At 39.0% G+C, this 19,946-nt stretch overlaps 1 protein-coding gene across 2 annotated transcripts in view; it reads right to left on the minus strand.

Annotated features, from left to right (window-relative positions):
• Positions 1 to 11,618: 11,618 nt before the first annotated feature.
• GABRB3 (gamma-aminobutyric acid type A receptor subunit beta3) overlaps positions 11,619 to 19,946 on the minus strand; it is a 114,577-nt gene continuing 106,249 nt past the window's right edge. The window contains exons 9-10 of one of the 2 annotated variants that reach the window (XM_058850382.1): positions 17,859 to 17,864; positions 12,430 to 12,780 (exon numbers count right to left, since the gene is read on the minus strand). In XM_058850382.1, the coding sequence (XP_058706365.1) occupies positions 12,430 to 12,780; positions 17,859 to 17,864 (357 nt within the window). Of the gene's footprint in view, positions 12,781 to 17,858; positions 17,865 to 19,946 lie in introns of both variants that reach the window. The other variant, XM_058850372.1, reaches the window with a different exon arrangement.

Consider the following 19,946-nt stretch of genomic DNA (forward strand, 5'->3'; position numbering starts at 1 on the left):
TAAGAAGGACATCGAGGTGCTTGAGCAGGTCCAGGGAGGGCAATGGAGTTGGTGAAGGATTTGGAGCACAAGTCTTACAAGGAGCAGCTGTTTAGCCTGGAGAAAAGGAGGCTCAGGTGAGACCTTATCACTCTGTACAACCACCTGAAAAAATCTTGTAGCAAGCTGGGGGCTGGCCTCTTCTTGAAAGTAGCAAGCAATAGGACAAAAAAGAAATGGCCTAAAATTGCCTTAAGGGGAGGTTTAGATAAGATATTAGGAAAAGTTTCTTCCCTGAAAGTGTGGTCAGGCCTTGGAATGGTCTGCCCAGGGAAGTGGTCACTGTCCTTGGAAGTCTTAAAAAAATTGTAGGTGTGGTGCTTAGGGATAAGGTTTAGTGGTAGACCTGGCAGAATTAGGGTAATGGTTGGACTTGATGATCTAGGAGTCATTTACAACCTTAATAATTTTATAATTGTGTTATTCTGTGGATGTGCATAAAAAAAATTGTGGCACAGACATTCCAGCTCAATTTTTTGGGTACTTTTTCAGAGAAGCCAAAACTTTCTGTGTTGTTAGAGATCTTACTTATGTCTGCCTCTTCTATTAGTTTCCTCCTTGCTACACACCTGCTCTGAAACTCTTCTGTTCCTCAGTTTCAAGCTTTTAGTTGCAATCTAATGCTATTTGCACAGCATTATTGCCCAGAGGCCTAAGTCAACACTGGCAAGGCTCCTACTGGCATGTTATGTTAATAAACACTTGGTTTTGTTCTCAGTGAAAGCAATTTGTTCCAACAACTGGGATTCATCCTGCTTTTTTTAGTGAGTACACAACTACATTTTGGTACAAATATTAAAGGCCAAGATCCTTAAAAATAGAAAGGCAGGAACTGCCAGCATCACTGCATCCAAGCCAACAGCTGCAGGATCCATGGAGTAGCTGCCTGGTCCAAGCTGCACACCCACACCTGGCCCCACCATCACAGACCACTGCTCCTGAGGGCAAATTTACACTTGCTTGCTTCTGACTGAGGATTTTGAGCATCCAAGCATCCTCCTGCCAGCTTCAAGTATTCAGACTTTTTAGCCAGACAGTTGTTGAAATTTTGGCCCGCCCTGGCATGTAAATACTGCAGGAAAAAATCATGGAGATAAGGGTTTGCAATATACCGCATTAATTAATACACAGTAATGGGAATTAAGGTTGCAGAGAGCATGCTTGTCTGTAATGTGCTTGTTCTTCAGTACATGCAAAATATGTCCCTAATATTACATGCATTTGTATTTGGCACTACAAGAATGCATCTCTATAGTGTAAGCTTGGCATTTTCACTGCCTGGGAAGTTTCAAAATAAATACCCCCAGACAACAAAAGAAGTGCTACTCACAGGCAATAAAAAGTAGTATGTTAAAATCTGTATTTTTAAAATATGTCTGTGAAATTTTACAGTCATTTGCATTTCAAGTCTGCAATTAGATTTTAAAAAAGCCCACAACTGCAGCTGTGACAAGTACTCTGTTATGTGAAAAAAAAGCATGTAAATAATCCTCTTGTCCTCCAGTAACAGCTCTGATGAGAATGAATTTTAGTGTAGTACTCAACAATTGCCTCTTCAAGGTTGTTTTCATGCCTGATACAGTATGAATGGTAAACCTAAGAGAATTGGCATCCAAACAAGACATATATTTAATTCTGCAAATTGCTCTTGGTATTGCCCATGACCCTTTACAGGGCATCTTCTCAGGCTTTTAGGATGAGCTGTAGAGCATCCTCAGAGCCACAGAGAGGCTTTTCCTGGCACACAGGGTGATAGGGCATCCCATCAGCTCCATTATTATTCAGATGAAGGGGAGATGAAGGTTTCTAGGGATGTCCATCCATCATCTCCTCTGGAACTGGGAGTACATATCCTTCCAGGAAGTGGAGCACAGCACACACTGGGCATCCAAAGACACCAGCAATTTGTTAGGTGTGCAGTGCACTGCTCTGCACTCTGGCCTGTTGTTGCCATTGCCAATGGTTTTACCCGGTGTTCATGAAGGGTGACATTTGTAACCATTTTTGATACTTAGCTGAGTTGGAAAAAGTAGGTGCTGAGGTTTGACACAGCCCTGACAATGGCTTCACATATGGACAATGGCTTCAGTTTTAAACCCCAAGATAATCCAGTGTTTAATGTCTCTTCCTGCCAGCATTGATGCTGATGTTATAACAGAGGTGTGTTAGGTGTGAGCCCCAAGACCTCAAGGAGGAAACGTGGCATCTTGGAAAATATCCATTGCCTACATCAGAAAGCAAGTGGACACAGCAGGGAAAAGTGAATTACAGACAGAGAAGACAAATAAAAGTAAATGACAAGCTAAGGAATGGGCAGGGGAAGAGACTGATGATTGTTATTGGGAGAGTGTGTTGAAATGACACAAGAGAGGACATGATAAGGAGGAATAAAAACAGTAGGAACAGTATATAATAATTTTGTCATTTATGATCCATAAAGAGGGTCATTATATTTTTTTTCTGCAAGAGGTGAGAAAAAGCATGAGATGGTGGTCAGAGGAGAAAAGCACACAATGTGACTTAAAATAGCTGAACTTGTTTCAGTTTAGCAAAAGGAAGGTTGAGAAGGATGTGATTTCTCTCTAGAAATATATCAGAAGTAAATGCCAGATGGAGAAGGGCTATTTGAGCTAGAAGGTAATTTTGGCAATAGAGCAAAAGGGGGAAAATCAGCCATAAATACTTTCAGCTTGGAGAGCTTTCTACCCATCTGAGCAGCGAGGGTGTGCACTGTTCTCTCAGTTGGTGCCACTGGGACAATCTCTGGGATTTAAAAGTAGAGCCTGATCACTGCATGGAAAAGAATCAGTGACAGGACTGCCTGGCTTTGGCAAGGATGCTCCTAATGTTCAGGTCTTTAGGAAAAGCCAATGGAAATGGAAATGAATGGAGGATATGCTGCAGCCTTTTTGTTAGCTAGCACTTATCAATAAGACTGAGTGTGCTGAAAACTTCCACAGTTGGCTGTCAGACCTTCACCCAGCCAGTCCCCTGAAGCTCTTACCTTCATTTTACAACCACCTTACAGTGGAAAAGAATGCATCTCTGCAAAGACAGTGCTTCAGAAGTTACCAGCACATTTTCTTATTACAGCTGAAGCTAATAAATATGCTTTTCAAAATCCTTTGACATGCCAGCCAGCCTCCAAATGAGGCACCTAAATAAATGTTTGACAGAAATTCTTCCAAACTTGCTAAATTACTGGCAGCATGAAGGTAGCCCCTCCTTGGAGGTTCTCCATCGTTTTGACTGTTGTGATTTCTCTGTCCTTTAAACCTGTAGTAATTCACCCTGAGACTGCTGGACTGGTGTCAGTGGGCAGGAAGCAGCATGAGAGTCCGGCAATGTTTTTAGTTTTGTATGTAGGAAAGTTTCTGGCCAGAAGTTCTTCACTTCCTAAATTAGACCTGTCCCATAAATTCAACATGGTTCAACACGGTCAGGTCTAGATAATGTTCCCTTTCCAACAAAGCATGTAATATGTCTGATTAAACATCAATAATACTTTACATATTATATCAACATTTTATTAATAAAGAATAATTAAAAAACCTATCTGTTGCAGTAGAATGCCAGCCATCTGGAGATGGGGAGAGTTTTCTGACCTGACAGATGTGGTCTGCTTCCATTTTTTGGTGGTGGTTTGGAGGGTTTTTTTCTTTTAGTTTAGCATTTTGCTGCTACGGGGCAAGCCTGGGTTTTGTGGGCAGCTATGGACAAACAAAAACTCAACCTGGTTGTTTTTCACCTCAACAGCAACAATGTACTTGATTACATTAAAACCACAAAAAATTCCTATCCCTTGCCTCTTGCAATTGCTGGTTTCGGTCCACTACTGTATTTTGATCTTTCCTTTAGATGTCTTATAGTCTGGCCATTTTTGTATCTTGATCTTCATATAGTCAATTAAGATGCAAATATTCAACCAGTCTGGTTAATATTAATTTCAGGTGGTAGGAAAAGCCTGTTGAAACCTCTGAGAGCTTTTCTTTCAACTATAATGGGCTTTGGATCAGAACTCATAATAGCAGTAATTTGCTTACATCTATTCTAACTAATGAGTGATTAGCAGATGCTTTTTCCCCTTTACCTAACACTTGATAAACCAGAATCCATGAGGAGCTGTGTACTAAATAATGGTGTGATTTTATAACCCTCAAATTGCTTTAGAAAATAGATTTATAAATCATGTGCATAAAGGCAACGGATATTGACAAATTCTCTGCTATTAAAGAGGTGGCTTGCAGTGCTTTATGTGAGCCTCTCAACAATAAAGTGTTACCTGTCATGGGGCACTGGGAAAAACTATCAGGTCTTTATATATCTCAGTGTCTCTGTCCTGTTCTCTTTTATTTGAGGTGATTTACATGTCTTTGGTATTTCAGCTCAAATTTCCTCTTTTTTTAAGGCCAAATCCTCATTTAAACATTGTTAAACTATTGTTCCTTTGAGCAGGAGGAGAGTTACGCAAAGGAATTACTTGTTATTCTCTAAGTCACCTTCCAATCCAAGCAACATTTCCAAAACTGAAAGATACCAACTATCAGGATTTGTTCTACTCGACCTTTCATGATATTTAGGCATCTGGCTTTCCAGCTCAAGTAATCAAGATGATAATTAAACCTACATCTTTGTGAATGTCAAAACTGTCATCTGCATTCAGGATGTTACAGGTCTGCAAGAAATCATGATCAAGAGAAATTTAACATCAGTGAGGTCATTAGGAAATTGTTCCAGCATTGGCTTCACCAAAAACTACCTTGTCAAAGCAAATGAGATACATAGAAGTGTGTTATATTAACTGCCTCTATAGAATACCTAATCAGCGTTGCTATAAAATAAGCATATTCTTCAAATAGAACTGTCAGCAGTATTTTAAATAATGCCCAAGCAGTTGTTGCAGGTAATGGTTATCCTTTAGAGTGTCTCAGTTCTAATATCTTGCACTATGTGCAGTTGTATATGCATTTATAACACCAATTAATTACTTTCCTGCTGCAAATGGGCATTGTGTTTTTAGAGAAACCAACAAAAAACCTCTACACTTCACATTAAAAAATGGAAAATGAAATAGTAATTCAAAAACTAATTAATGATGCAGTAGCCTCCAGCTTAGAATAAGGCAGAGTCAGGACTATTAAGTTCATGGGAAAATGTGTCTTGAAATTGTTCCCATTTGCAAATGAAGTCATGTCACAGTTTTCCAATCCCCAAACAATCAGAAATAATTTTCTAATAGCCAATATGGTTCTGAGTTTTCAGCCAAAGCTGTAAACCCACACTCAGCTCTCACTGATACCAAAGGGAGGCCAGCAGGGCATCGTTGGTCATGATATGGGATCATTCGCATCACAGGATGTCTTCTGTCATCTGCACTGAAACAGTTTCATCCAAATCATTATAAATATAGGCAAGTGTAAGAATTATTTCCATTTTTCTGGCATTGTTTCTCTCTCATGCTCCCTATCACACGCAAAAGTCAAGCACAGCAACTCCAGCTGCAGAGCAGCATGAAACAGCACTTCTGCACACAAGTTTCCTCCGCTCAAATCTTTCTTTGGAGATAGTTTTGCAGCTAGTTGAAGAAATGCAGCTAAAAATGTTGTCTTGGAACTCCAAATGTGTGCTTTAAATAGCCAGGATGATAGTATGTATTTTCGTTTGTTAAAAATAGGGTCTACAGTGATGGAAGGACTAACTGGATACCTCAGATAAAAGTGCCATGTGAGATGGAGTGAATTCAGTCCATGTGTCTCCTGCTGTGGAAGGAGAACTGCACAGCTCTGCAGGGTAAAGCAGCATGTCCAGTGTGCAACTGTCCAGGAGCAGCGTGCAGGAAAGACAGAGTGTAGGGAGAATCCATGCCTTGAAGGCACTCACAGGCCTGGCACCCAAAGCCTTTTCATGACAGGAGACTCCCCCCATCTAAGATGCAGTTAGATGTAGTGCTTTTGTCAGCTCTTTCCATCAGAGGCAGATGCCTGAAGCACTTGCCCAAAGAGTGCTCTGGGTCACGTTCCAGGATCATTCCAGCTGAGCTGGAATTTCCATCAAAACTCTCCAGCTGCTCAGCCAAGAAGGAAGACCTTTGAAAGCAAGAGGAGCACACGTGCCTGACTCCATCCTAGCTCTCGGCCAGCTCGTGTAGGGAGATTTACTGCATGCTGGTTCCTGCTCCTGCAGTGGTTTGTGCCTTTCACGTTCAATATCTCCAATGGAAAAAAAAAAAAAAAATAAAGATTGTTGCTAGAAATTTTAAAATACTTCAGCACTTTCCTACACTGCTTGTGTTTTGGACTGCAAGCTCTTAAGAGTAGCCCTGGGCAGGAAATTGTGTACCAAATTACTTCTGTCCCTGTAGATTAAATGTACAACTTGAAGCAAAATGTGAGCCTGGGTTGAACAGAGAGAGGGTCTTAATTGTCTGACAGCCTGCAAATTCCTCTTTTTCTAGTAGTTTTTAAAGGATGGGAAAACAGGGTCCCTAGTGGCATTTTAGGAGGAGGTGTGAAGCAGCAGCTCGTTGTTAGACTAATTATAGCATCTGATCTGTGAGAGACTTTCTAACAAGCAGAAGATCTAATGGTACAGCTGAGCAAGTCAGCACTTGGCAGCACATGCCTGCAGGTTTGGCTCTCAGTAGGTGGGTGGTTAACCCAGTGCAGGGGCAATACAAAATCTGACTTGTGATGTGGATGAGGGATGGAGGAAATGCCCAGGAGAGTACTGCTGGGCAGATTTAAAGCCACGCTCTGTCCCAGGTACATTCATATAAAAAGTACCGGCATCTGGAGACAGGTGTGCTAACCCTTGAAGGCTAGAACATAACTGAAATATATTTAAATACAATATTAGAATGAATAACCTAAAGATTACCATGATATATCTTAGCCCTGAGTCCACATGCTGTTTTCCAGTGTACCCTCTGACAGGTGGGGTAACAGCTACTTCATCTCCAGGATTTTGCAGCAGGAACAAGAACAGCTGAAACAACCCAAACGCTGGTGGTAAACTGGGGATAATTCAGAGTTAGCCTAAGGCTCCCTCTGGAGTTAAAGGAATGATCAGTGCCTCCAAGGAGGGATTCAGAGCTGGGATCAGAGTCTTTCTGGAGTGCTCAGTGTACAGAAAACTCCGAGAGGTGTTCTCCCTTTGCCTTGCTGGAGCTATGCCAGTGCAGGTGCCACCTTCTGGGTTTTCTCTTGTTTCTAAATTAGGCTGCAGTGCTGGGACAAAGACATATCACAGTAAATGTTGCAAAGGTAAGGGACATTGTTCAAACAAATACTGTGCTTGCTTAAGCATTACCTTAAGTTCAGTTAACTAGTGATTTAAATTTTGGCTGATTTTAGGCCAAATTTTTGAATTTTTTTTTTCTTTTTGGGCTATTACATATTCTATCCACATAGCTTGAGCTTTCAAATACAAGTGATTCTGTAGGTTGGGTAAACTGTCAAACGGTTTGATTTTCTGAATGTGTGTGTTAGAGTCCACAAATCAGCTCTCACAAGCTATAAGAACCACATAAATTAAACATCCACAATCTGAAATACTTTTTGTAAAGCTCAGACCCTGTATTTGGAGGAGTTTGAAGGCACTTAGGAAAGATTTCTTTGTTCAAGACCAGTTCAGAGAAGGCTTGAAATTCCCACTGTTTTTAGTTCAGTTTTCAGCTACTGCTGTACCTCTCTTAGCAGGTGGCACTTGCTGTTGTAACAGTTGTGACTATAAAACCAACATCTGTGGAAATAGTCTTGATACTAACAGGACCATAACTATTTGGAGAAAAAGAACACATAATTTCTACTAGAACCTGAACTCCTTTGATATAATGAGTTATATTTTATTATATTTGATATAATGAGTTACTTAAGCAATTAAATAGTATTTATCCATACATCATCTCCAAAATACACAAAGAAATGCATCTCTTAGCAAACATTCCCAATCATAAAACTAAGCATGCTACAAGGCTAATCTCTCCTACTCTACAATGTAGGCTGGACTAGAAAAAATAGATCATAGATGTTACTTACAACCTGGGAAGCATTGCTGAAAGTGAGCAGAAACGTGCTGAAGTAAGAGGGAGCCTTTCTGTTGATTTAAAAGGCCACTACAACAATGGTGCTGAATATTTTAACTACTTTTAAAAATTGTGAAATATATAATGAGATTTAAGGAAGTATATGACAGTTTGCTCCTGCTTTCCAAATTTTCAAGATTTTTTTGTGGTTTTTGAGGAAGGGGTTGTAGCACTAATATCAAGGTGTCTTTAAAACCCCCTTTCACAAAATTCTCTGTATCCTGACTCCTCTAAAATAACTTATTAATATTTAACAATAAAAAGTTTAATGAACACAGTATTTGATTACTAAAACCTATAAATAAATTAAAATAAAATGTCTTGTTTTGATATTAAAAAACTCTTCTGTGTCCTGGGTAGAAGCAGGCTTTTTCATACAAAGCACAGAACAAACTTTTTACTCTTAGCTGGCAATGCTGCAGCCTGAAGACAGATTGGTTTGCTATTAAGAATCTTGCTAAGTCAGTAGGTTTTTTTCTCTTCCTTGATCTACTACACAAAGCACTAGGAAAGATAGTTGTTCAATGCTTCAGAATCTCTTCTGCTATTTGTGTGTTGATTAGAAAATGCTTCTATATTTGGCCTTTTTCTGTAAAATGTGTAAGACTAATCATTACATGATCTTTAATATTAAATTTAGCTAAACAAAGCCATCATGCTCCCTCCACCCCCAGAAAAAAAAAACCAAACAACAAACCAACAATGAATTTTTAAATCCTTTTTAATAAATTAATATTCATTCATCAATATCTTCATAAAGCATCTCTTCATCATTCCATTTTACTATTCTTTTTTTTTTTTTCACTGCGGAAGAATACCAAAAATACATAGCTGTGCCTTAAGCAAAAAGGACTGGGTTTTAGTTTATCTTTACAATGGGATGAAATCAACTTAGAGTTAAACCACCATAATATTTCTACTGTTTAATGACCCTTTCGGCTATAACAGAAGATAGTTCCAGTTTTCCTTTTTTTAATGCCTTTTACAAACAAATTATGTGTTAATGTTATTTATAGTAGTGTTGAGTTACAAAGGAGTTGATTAGCTATGAAATACATTACTCTGGTGTGATTTATTTGAAATTACCATTTTTAGTCTTAAAACAATCTATGGTTAAAATAATATACTGCAGCTAGTGCACAGGGTCAAGAGCCAGAAAATGGGAGGTCAAGGCAAACACTGTTCTTTACACATGGTTGTATGTGTGTGTTTTTGTGTGTAAGAAGTCGTGGTGGGACTGTAGGAACAGAATTGGCAAAAAAAGGCACAAAAAACATGTGTGTAAGATAAAGTACTAACCTGAAGTGAGATTTTGCTGGTTTTCAAGTCAAACCAAGACTTGGATCTGTTCAAGGTTAAAGTCGTTTGTGACTAAACCAATGAATGTGAAATCTTTTGAAAAAAGCTGAAATGTGCAACTGCCTACTTTTTGTAAGGACAGGCAAGACAGGGAGTACAGTTCCCTGAAGGGGGCTGCATTAACATGCTGCCCTCCAGTAGTGCAAAGGGTAAGAGAGGGAGAGTCCTCAGAGACTCAGTCCTCTTGCACATGCAGGGCCCTGAAAAATCCACGTTGCCTCTTTGCTCTCTACAGAGAGTAATTTTCTGTCTTCTTGGAAATTTTGGTTGAAGCCAAAAGAACTGAAGAACTGATTTCAGTGAGATTTGGAATACGCGTTTCTTTCACAACTAAAAAAGTCACATCTTGTTGAAAGTTTCTGCCTGGCCATCTGGCCATGTGATTTCTAGGAGGTGGGGCTTGAAGAAAAGAGAGTGCTGTGGTTAAATCATGAAGGCAGGACCATTCTCAAATCCGACTTCTTAGGGTAGTTCTTTAGGGCACTTACAGGAAGACTTGCTTGGAGATAATCTCAGTAGGGAAATCTTTCTAAAGCAAAGCCTACCATTTATAATTTTATTAAAATCAGGTAGTTTTGTTTAAACATGTTTTGCTATTAAGGTAAAAACTTAGGAGAGGTTTTCAACAATTCTATCTAATGTGTACTTTGGGAGGTTGTTAATTGTTAGTTACTTTGATTATAAAGATGACAATGTGCTCTATAATCCCTTCACGGTTTGAAGAGATATTAGAGAACTCACAATACATTTACCAATGGGACTTAATACTGAGAGCTTTTAAAAACCAAATTTTTCTGCTCCAGCTGTACAGGTTCCTCTGAGGCTTTTCATGGTGTGTAGCTGTCTGCAGATACAGTGCTTAAAAGCTGCAGCTTCAGCCCCTTTGCACCACTGCCAAGGATGCAGCAGGACTGCAGGAGCCGGGGTTCTGGTGAGCATTCCCGGCTGGAGATCGCACTGCAGCGGCGCTGCAAGGCAGCTGCGCCCAGCCCGCTGATGCGCAAGGAGCAGCCCCGAGGACGGAACTGAAACACCTTTGCAAACCAGGCTCATCTACTCTGGAATTTCAGTCAGGAGCAAAGTTTCACAGTTCAGTTGCAAATAGGGGTAGGAACAGTAATGGGCCGTACATGGCAGCAACCCAAGTATCAGGGCTCTACTGACAGGTAAATCGAGTGCTAGCAAGAACAGGGGGTGGTCACTACAGAGCCAAGGTGGCCTTTTCAGTTTCATTCATATTTGGTGGTTTTGCTAAATGCATATCTCCACATATATTTTTGCCCATAGAACTTTCCAACTAGCATCCAAAGCTCTCTGTCAGAAAATTCCATTGATGTCTACAGGAATTTGACGTGCAGAGATCTGTCAGGGCTAAGCCTGAATTCTGTTTTCTTAGATCTATTTATGCTACTGTATTTGTTGTTATTTGACAATGTACATGATAGAAACACTGTTTACAAAAAATATATCTTCTTTTCTTTAGAAAGATTTAGTTCCGATAAATAACAAATTAGGTTTACAGATCTGAAATTGGCATACCTTGATGACTACAATCTACTAGACTGAAAAAAGTTGGAATCCCAGTGAGGGAATGGACTGGGATCAAAATCAAAATGATCACATTTGCATGAAGGGTATGTTAGAGCACAGTTAATGCTGAAACAAAACATACTCTTGTGATCTGTGATGGCAGGACACTACCTTGGTAAGTGTAGGCCTATACTTTCAATATATAAATAAAATATGAAAATGCTCCATTACTGAATCAAAGTATCAGAAGTGCTCTATTTGCTCAACTCTAGAGAATAAAAAGTTATAACATCACAGAAACAAAAATATGACATAACATGCGGTCACAATAGCAAGCACAGGAAAGAAAAATATTGAGAAAATATACTTATATGCATATTATGCAAATATATTTTACATTAACATACAATGTTATAAGAATGTTAAATAATATGAATGCATGTTTAAAAAAGGCTACAGCTAGGTGATTTCATGTAGAAGTAACAAATAACCTGAGACATCTTCTATGCTTTCACTGGAATAACAATCTTTAAATCTACAGCAGATGTAGAACACATTGACAGTAGTTGAATTCTCAGCTAAATTATACTAAAAATGTGCTGTTCTCTTTCAAAATGACATGGCAGCTGGAACCAGTCCAAGGGAAGGAAAATGTGCTGTACATTTACAGTACTTACAAAAGATTCATGTCAGTGTTGATGGACACTTAAAACGCTTGTTTGAAATGTTATAAACCTGCATGTCTCCAAAGACCTACAACACTCCCATGATCGGCTTGCCTACTGCAGAAGAGAAAGCAAGAGATCATTAAAAACTATGCCCACCCAGGGAAAATGTGTATTATGACATATATAAACCCAAGAAATTTTAGCAAAGAAAAAAAAAAATTTGGCTTGATGAAATGGTAGTTGCTGGATCTGCAATATAACTAACTTATTTTAAACTTAAGAGTGTAACTCTACTGCTTTATGATTAGCGTGTATGGCAGCATTTACAAAGGATGTTACTAAATACTGACTTTATACAGGATTACAGCTGTTCAAAAATTTCTGACAATCAGTTTTGTACTGACAATATACAACACTTACTTTCTCAAGGCTTGCTGCTTTGACGACACCTGCCTTTCGATTGAAAAAGTTCCTCTGAAGTGCATCCTATGTTAAAGTGTCCATAACCTCAGAATGAATGTGTTCATGTGTGTGTGCATACATATACTTTTGCTTTGCAGTATGTGCTTTAAAGTACACACAGTTCTTTGCTACATGTATTCACACATACATGAGTATGGTCTACATAGTAAAAGTTCATATATATATTTTTTTATATATAAATATATATATATAAATATATATATAAACTCTGCAGGCAAGTAGTACTTCACTTGTTATAGTTGAAGTCCTTTAAAAAAACTAAGTCACTCAGTTAACATAGTATAGCCAGTAAATTAAGTTGAAAAGAGAAAATGTGAATGGAAACACCATTCTTGACCATCTGTCGATGGCATTCACATCCGTTAAATCGGGGATTTTTATTTTCAGTTGCGAAGACCTTCTTCGTAAATGGCCCCTCTTGCTATGTGAGCCTGGTCTTTCTGACGAACGCCTTCCAAGGCTTTCACGATGTGAGCTTTGTTTTCTGTACTGGATTCCTGAGTTGTCAAAAGATATAGTTGAATTTCGGGCTTCTGTAACGCTGGTGGTGACCTCGTTGCTTGCCACCTCGTTGTGAATTTCAAGAGATGTTAGCAGAATATTTCCATGGGTGTCCACCTAGAGTGAAGAAATGGAAACACAAATCCTTTCAAAAGAATTGACACTGATGAGCAGAATGTGGGTGTATGTAAATCTCCAAACCCATACATATCTGAAAAAATAATGTCATTATTTTTAAGCATGTGATGATCTTAAAAAAGAAATGGCACTATTCAGCTGCCTAAAATTAGGCAAGTACTTAAATACTTTTACAAACAAGGCTATCATCATACTACCAAACATCCAGTACAAAATTGTACTTGGCAATCTCCACCATTTTCTTCTCCCTCTGAACCAGCCACATTTTAAAGCATGGTCTCCTCCGTGAAACCTCCGCATTGCTGGCAATGGAGGGAGACAGTAAGGGATGTTCTCTGCTACAGTAGGAAATTAATCTAAACTGGCTAGCTTTTTTTTTTCTTTTTCCCCCTAGCTGTGATCTAAAATAAAGTAAAACTGAATGCCTATGTAGTTTGCTAAAATGCCAAGGATGGCTCTGATGTGCTGAACTCTGCATTTTACAATCACAGAGCTTGTTTACAATTTATCTCCTGAAATTTTCCTTCCAAAGTCATTTGCAGAGTTTTCCAATCACGGCAATTTTTAACTGCAGGGATTTGCTGAGTGATTGATCTCAAAAACCAATATACTTAAGGATAGGCAAAAAGTGGCTAAATTGAGGAAATACGAGGGACTTTTCCCTTTCACCACCCTATTCCAGAGGCAGTGTCCAGTGTTTAGCACAAAGTGTATTTATCATGCTAACAAAGTCAAAGTTTTGTTGAAAGAAACTTGACAGCAATTTCTATGTAGATATTTTGGTTTAGTATTAATAATACTTTGCTTAATTTAATAGCAACTGCAACTACAGGAAGGTCAATGTTTGTGTTAGCAGTAACCTGTACTCAGTCAAGGACTAGGCATCACCCTGAGAGACAAAAAACAAGTCCCTGGTCAGCCATATGACAGAGAACTCCTAAAAAAAATCATCAAAACTTCATATAAATTTCCAAGTACAGAGCAGTGTGATGCCATTTTCAGTAATAAAGAAAAAGATCATGACCATTTAGAGTCTTAAAATCTGGGCCAGACTCTCCAGTCCTCCTGAGTGGCAAAAGAGGGGCAGCCCAGAATTGTGTATGTCTCCTTCAGTCCAGAAGCCTTAAGAGTTCCCATGAGTGGCACTGAGGAGAAGTTCCAAGCAATGGTGTCTGAGTCAGTATTTGGTAGTTTCATTGGTGGGGCAGCACAAGCCCCATCCTCCAGGCCCTACACGCTGAAGGATGTGCAGTCAATACAGTCAAAGCAGGGATCAGCTCCAAATTTTCTGCCAGTTTTGGGGCAAGGAAAATGATGGCTGAAGGTAAAAAAAAAGCCCTGTGCTGGGTGTTTTCAGACAGTTAACACACATGTGACACTGTTAAAGAGAATTTCATTCTCCATGTCAGAAATAGATATTCAATCATGGAATACAGGATAATTTCCAGTTTTACATATGCAATTTATTCATCCATAATTCATCATGCAATTAATACATTTTTTTAACCTGCCACATGATCTAGCTGTGCAAACTGTGTAGTAGTTGAACATCTCATTCTAGAAGCATCAGTTTAAAAGTGGTTGTAAAAACAGACTATTGTCACAGCCTTCTGAAGTTCACAGTCATCTGATACCACATCCTTTGCAAGCTCTGTGTGATGGATTAAAAGTATGTGCAGCTATGCGTCTGTCCATAAGCATTTAACTTTTTTCATTCTTATTGAAATTTTGTGAAATGGATGTTTCTTTCATCAATTATTGATGCTTCAGCTTATCTCTTCTCAGGGAAGACAATTATGATAGTATATCAGTAATGCTTTGCCAAGGTGTTTGCAAATGGAAAAAAGAATATACAATGCTACGAATGATATACACGCAAGTGGGAAAATAATCCTTAGATATCTAACAAATCCTGCTGCTGTAGGCAATGGCACATTATGCTGATGAATGCCTATAAATAAAAAATAAATATGAACAAGAATAATGGCATGGAGAAGCCTCAGTGGTGATTAAGAAGAATTTATTTTCTCCATGGCAGAAACCCTTTGGGTACAAAAGTAAGATCTTGAGGTTTGTAGAAACGAGTTCATGCTGTTGAGCAGTTTCTGTAACCAGAGAATAAACACAAGTGTAAAATACAGTCAAGGATATCATCACTAATTATGGTGGTCTCTGAAAAGAACTGATTCAGTTTCTTCTTTTTTTTTCCACAAAGAGTACAAATTATGATCAGGATCTTTTTTATGCAATGAGTAAAATACCTTAACAACCTGTTTTTCCCTTGTGAAGCTTAAAACTAAATCTCTCATCCAGACCCCCATGGCATCAAATGTCATCTTTCCCATCTCCTCCTTGGCTTTGAGAAATGTCCTTCAGCTTAGTAAAAATGCATAGCGAGACCATTCTGGTGGGCCTCACCCCTAGAGCCCTGCCATCCCCTTGCAGGTCTCTCCTCCTTTTCCTTCCACCACCACAGATGTCAACTCCTTTTTCCCCTCAGGACTTCTTGATCTCTCCTGATTCTGTCTGCTACCTACATATACACAGACATCAGCCCATCCTGGATATTTTGTCCTTCTACACTGAGCCTGGACTGTTGTGAGCTGGCAGCTGAAAGCTTGTATTATGGAAGCACTGAGGCTTCTCCTGATCAAGGAATTAATTTTATTCTTATTATTTCCTTGCATGGCATAGCTGCCTTCACCTTATCTGCCAACTTCACACGCCACCTTAACATGGCTTCTGCCTTTGATGTGCCAACTTTTCACTGTTTGTCACTGCATCTAGAAATCAAACCAGAAAGGCAGTCAAGAAATCTGCGACTTCTGTGTAAATTGTTTTTCTGTAGATAACAGTATGTCCTATGAAACTGCATGACAGTATACATTTTTCTCAAAATGTCAAATGAAACATATTTGGAAACATACTTTTGAAATTCATCTTTTTACTAATGGAGCAACAGGCTTACATGTCAAATATTGAGGAAGGAGCAGATGGAGAGAAAGAGGGGTCTGCAGAAGCTAAATCAGCCTCTGGTCCACAGATGCTCTTGAGATTTATTCTCTCAAATTGATTCCTTCCGAGGTTTTGAATAAACCACCTAAGCTCTTGACAACATTAGAGCACTATATGCTAATACTTTGTGACAATCTTAAGGTGATGTCTTAAAGTATGAATACTTAATGCATGCAGCATGTTAAAAAGTGTTTGCACATAAACATGACTTTGGAATCATTTAAGCAATGATTTAAATTACTTTGACAAAGGTACACAAGCTCTTTCAACAAATAAAGAAGCAAACCAATAATGGCAGGAGATCCTGTGCAAGTCACCTCATGTTTGCCTGAATATACAGGGAAGGCAAAATCCTCCATGAGTGAACATGAGTGTTGCTCATTGGCTCCAGGGAAAATGTTGCCCCAGGTATAGATTAGGAAAAGTAGCTGACTGGATTACAGACAGTCATGGCTACGTATGACAAACAAGGCTGATGTCTTTGATAAAACTCTAGATTTACTCCTTATGACCCTTAGAATATAATTTTATCACCTGGCTCAAAAATGTCACTGTGTGCACTGGAAGTTCTCCCCAAAATGCTAATACCAGGCTTTATTCTCAAATGCTGTTATAAATAAGAGATGACATTGGGGATTTGGCCAACTTCCCCTCAATTCTTACCATCCTTCTTTAACCAAAATATTTCCCTTTTTTTACTTCTCTGCCAACCCTGTGCTTCTATTCTTTTTGCAGCCTTCTTTCTTCCCACTTTGGCTCCACCAAATCTATTCCTTCCCGTTTCTCCACTCTGGTCGCCATGTTTGGTTCCCACATCTCCTCCCCAACACAAGCAAGGGTTGGTTGTTTCCTTGGAACATTTCCCAGTAAACTCATCAAAACAGATAAAAACAGCTGAGTACCAACTCATTAATTAATTCTCTGATGAATCAGCATGGATACAAATATGCAAAACTAGTGTTCTTATTTCAGAAAAAAATTTTATCGAACTCCATCCCTCCCACCTCTGAGTAACTACAGACCCTGCACCAGGGTGAAGTGACTGAATCTCACATAAGTGCGTTTTGAAAAGCAGATTCACCTGTGAAGGTTCATCATTTCTGAACTATATATATTACAGTATAAGTGAAAAATTCAAACACTCAGCAGCCTAATGTCATTACACAAAAATGACTGTGACTCACCTAACTGAAGCCAGAAGGAGGAGAATTAAGACAACGTTCACAAAGAACCTTCTCTTTGCCCTTGGAGGACTACCACGTCACCAGTGGACTCAACTTGGATTGTATATTCCAGGTCCAAAACTTCAGTGCCCTATTATATCTGGGAAGTCCTAAATCTACTGCTTAATTCTACCCAGGATCCAGGCTCATTTAGATGTTAGCTATTCTAGTTTAAGAAACAAAATATAACAGCTGCTATTGAATACTTTTCTCCAATATTTTAAAAAAACCCCAACTTTAAAGCCAGTTTGAAAGCACTTTACTAGGGCCAGAAGACTACCATAAGCCTTGATTTATTATTAGGTAGAGTCTGAATTGTTTGAAGTTAATTTAGTTCTCTGTTTAATATTCCATAAATTTTAGGGAGTATGTTACAATGAAATCTCTTTTCCCTCATCTTTCAGAGGAAGCATTTTGTTCAAACCCCATAGGTATGTTTACTTGTTCATCAATCCCAAATTTTCAAATACCATGTAAACACTTCCCATCATGTGAAGCAATATAAATGCAAATGGGGGTTTAAATAACATAATGAAAAGCTGTCTCTGTAGTTAGTCTTGCATTATTTTACATCAAAATTAATATTTAAGTACATACAGAATCACAGAATATTTTGAGTTGGAGGGAACCCACGAAGATCATCTGGTCTGACTCCTGACCCTGCACAGCACCATCCCCAAGAGTCACACCATGTGTCTCAGAGCATTGTCCAAACATTCCCTGAACCCTGTTCAGGCTGGTGCTGTGACCACTTCCCTGGGGAGCCTTTTCCAGTGCCCAGCCACCACCTGGGAGAAGAACCTTTTCCTAATATCCAACCTGAACCTCCTCTGACACAGCTTCAGGCCATTCCCATGAGTCCTGTCACTGGTCACCACAGAGATCAGTATCTGTCTCTTCCACCTTCTTTACTTATGCATAAATGATTTTCCAACATGTAGAAAAATAAGCAATCAGGCCTTAAGTTTACCTGTGCTTAAGGCTAAATACATTGACCACATTATGGCTTGGATATTTAAAAATAATTTAAAACTGCAGGCAAAACAAAAATTATAGTGTTCAGTGTTCTCCCCGAGTCTAAAAGCTGATACTTCTCTCACTGCCATTTAAATATGTTTATATTAATTAATAAGCACCAAAAAATTGGAAGAGGTAATTATGTTATATCAGCTTAGTAGATGAGCCCAGGATACCCAGCAGAACTGGGAAGATGGAAAGACCTTGGCAAACAGGGAAAGTATGAAGAAGCAAACTAATTAGGAATTTCCATATTATCACTGTCTATCAAGTAATACTGAAGTTTTACAACTAACCTTGATATATTTCAATGGGGGAAGAAAAGAGAAAAAAAAGGCATAGTCCTCCTTTGCCCTGTATTTCACATTGTCTGGACTATTAGTCCAGTCTCTGAGATGTCCTATGAATTGCACGTACAATCCTTCTTACTGTCTCAGGATTTGCACGATTCACACTTGTGCAAAGTGGCTGCAAACCAAAACTAGTACATATATGAGTCTCCCAGTGCACAATGAATGTCCTCACCATGAGCTACAGGATGAGTGTTCTTCCCACAAGAACTGTGCTTATCACCCTTGGCAGATATATTTCAAAATTTGGTATCTACTCATCACAGCGGTGATATAAAAATATCCCACTGTTCAAAAAAGCACTGAAAAAAGTATCCAGGAAAGATGAAGACACACAGGAGAATGCTGCCAGTTTTGCTATTCCTGTACTTCCCAATTTAAATTGAGTGATAATTCTTCCACAGAAGTCAAGATATTAATTTTCACAATAAAATCCCACTTATGGGAAGGGTTGCTACAATTAACAAAACTGCTAAGTAGATGTAAGTGGCCTGAGCCTCTATTCTCAGCAATGCCTGGTGGGAAGCTGCTGCCTTGGCCAACAGCGGGGGTTGGAGCCAGGAATCTCCAGAGCTAAAAATACACGCAGACACTGCCTGATGAGAAGGGCCTTTTTATAAAGGGTTAGGCATTATTCTTGTCAGCAAAGCTCTGCCCACATGTCTGACAGCCAGTGCGGGTTTGAAGCTTGAATGGGCTTGTGTGATAGTTACCCTCCTGATTGATACTCTGGGGATGAACTCTTGGTCCCACCAAACTGAAAACGTGAATTGCCACAGCTTGATCCAAAAAGCAGTGTTTTCAGCAGGGGACTTTAACATATACCACATAAACTCTGGGGATTGGCCCAGAAGGAGCAATGCCCAAAACACATGCTCACCATCTGATTATACAAGGAGCCTCTACCACACGAGTGAACAAGTGAGAACAGGATTGCCTTAAATCTCTCTCACGCTGATTTAGCCATAAATTAGGCTGTATCTGAGCCTTATTTAAAAGAAACAACTTATGTAGCAAAACTGAAAGTTTTGAGATCTACAAATGAAGCCTCAATCTGCCAACACAAACAGGATAAATGGATTTGATTTATAACAATGGTGATCAATTTTCAAAGGAAACATTTTTAGAGACCACCTATTCCATTCTGACAATTTTTCTACAATCAGAGGACTTTAATTTAGGCGTAAATACAATTCAGAAGAAATTGTTTATGAAAAATAAAAATTAATTTCTTCCTTGATCCTAGAACTTGCCCTCGTATATGAAGCAGGGTCAAGGCTTTCAAAAGAGAGTTTTCAATACCAAACTAGTATGTGTACGAAGATTGGTTATACACAAAAAAAGCAGCATCCTTTGTTTGTCTCAGTAACTATGGTTTACTGTGATAGGCTGGAACAATTCAGTGAGGAATACTATTTGCAGTGCATTATCTGAAATAAAATACGATGCAAATGCAGTCAAAAGAAGAGACAGCTAAGTGTGAAATTTCCTTTGTAGTCAGCTGCTGATCCACAGATGAGTCACTCATAAAGGCTCACTC

The sequence above is a fragment of the Poecile atricapillus genome, chromosome 1 (genome assembly GCF_030490865.1).
Source record: "Poecile atricapillus isolate bPoeAtr1 chromosome 1, bPoeAtr1.hap1, whole genome shotgun sequence".
In the NCBI taxonomy this organism is placed as follows: domain Eukaryota; kingdom Metazoa; phylum Chordata; class Aves; order Passeriformes; family Paridae; genus Poecile; species Poecile atricapillus.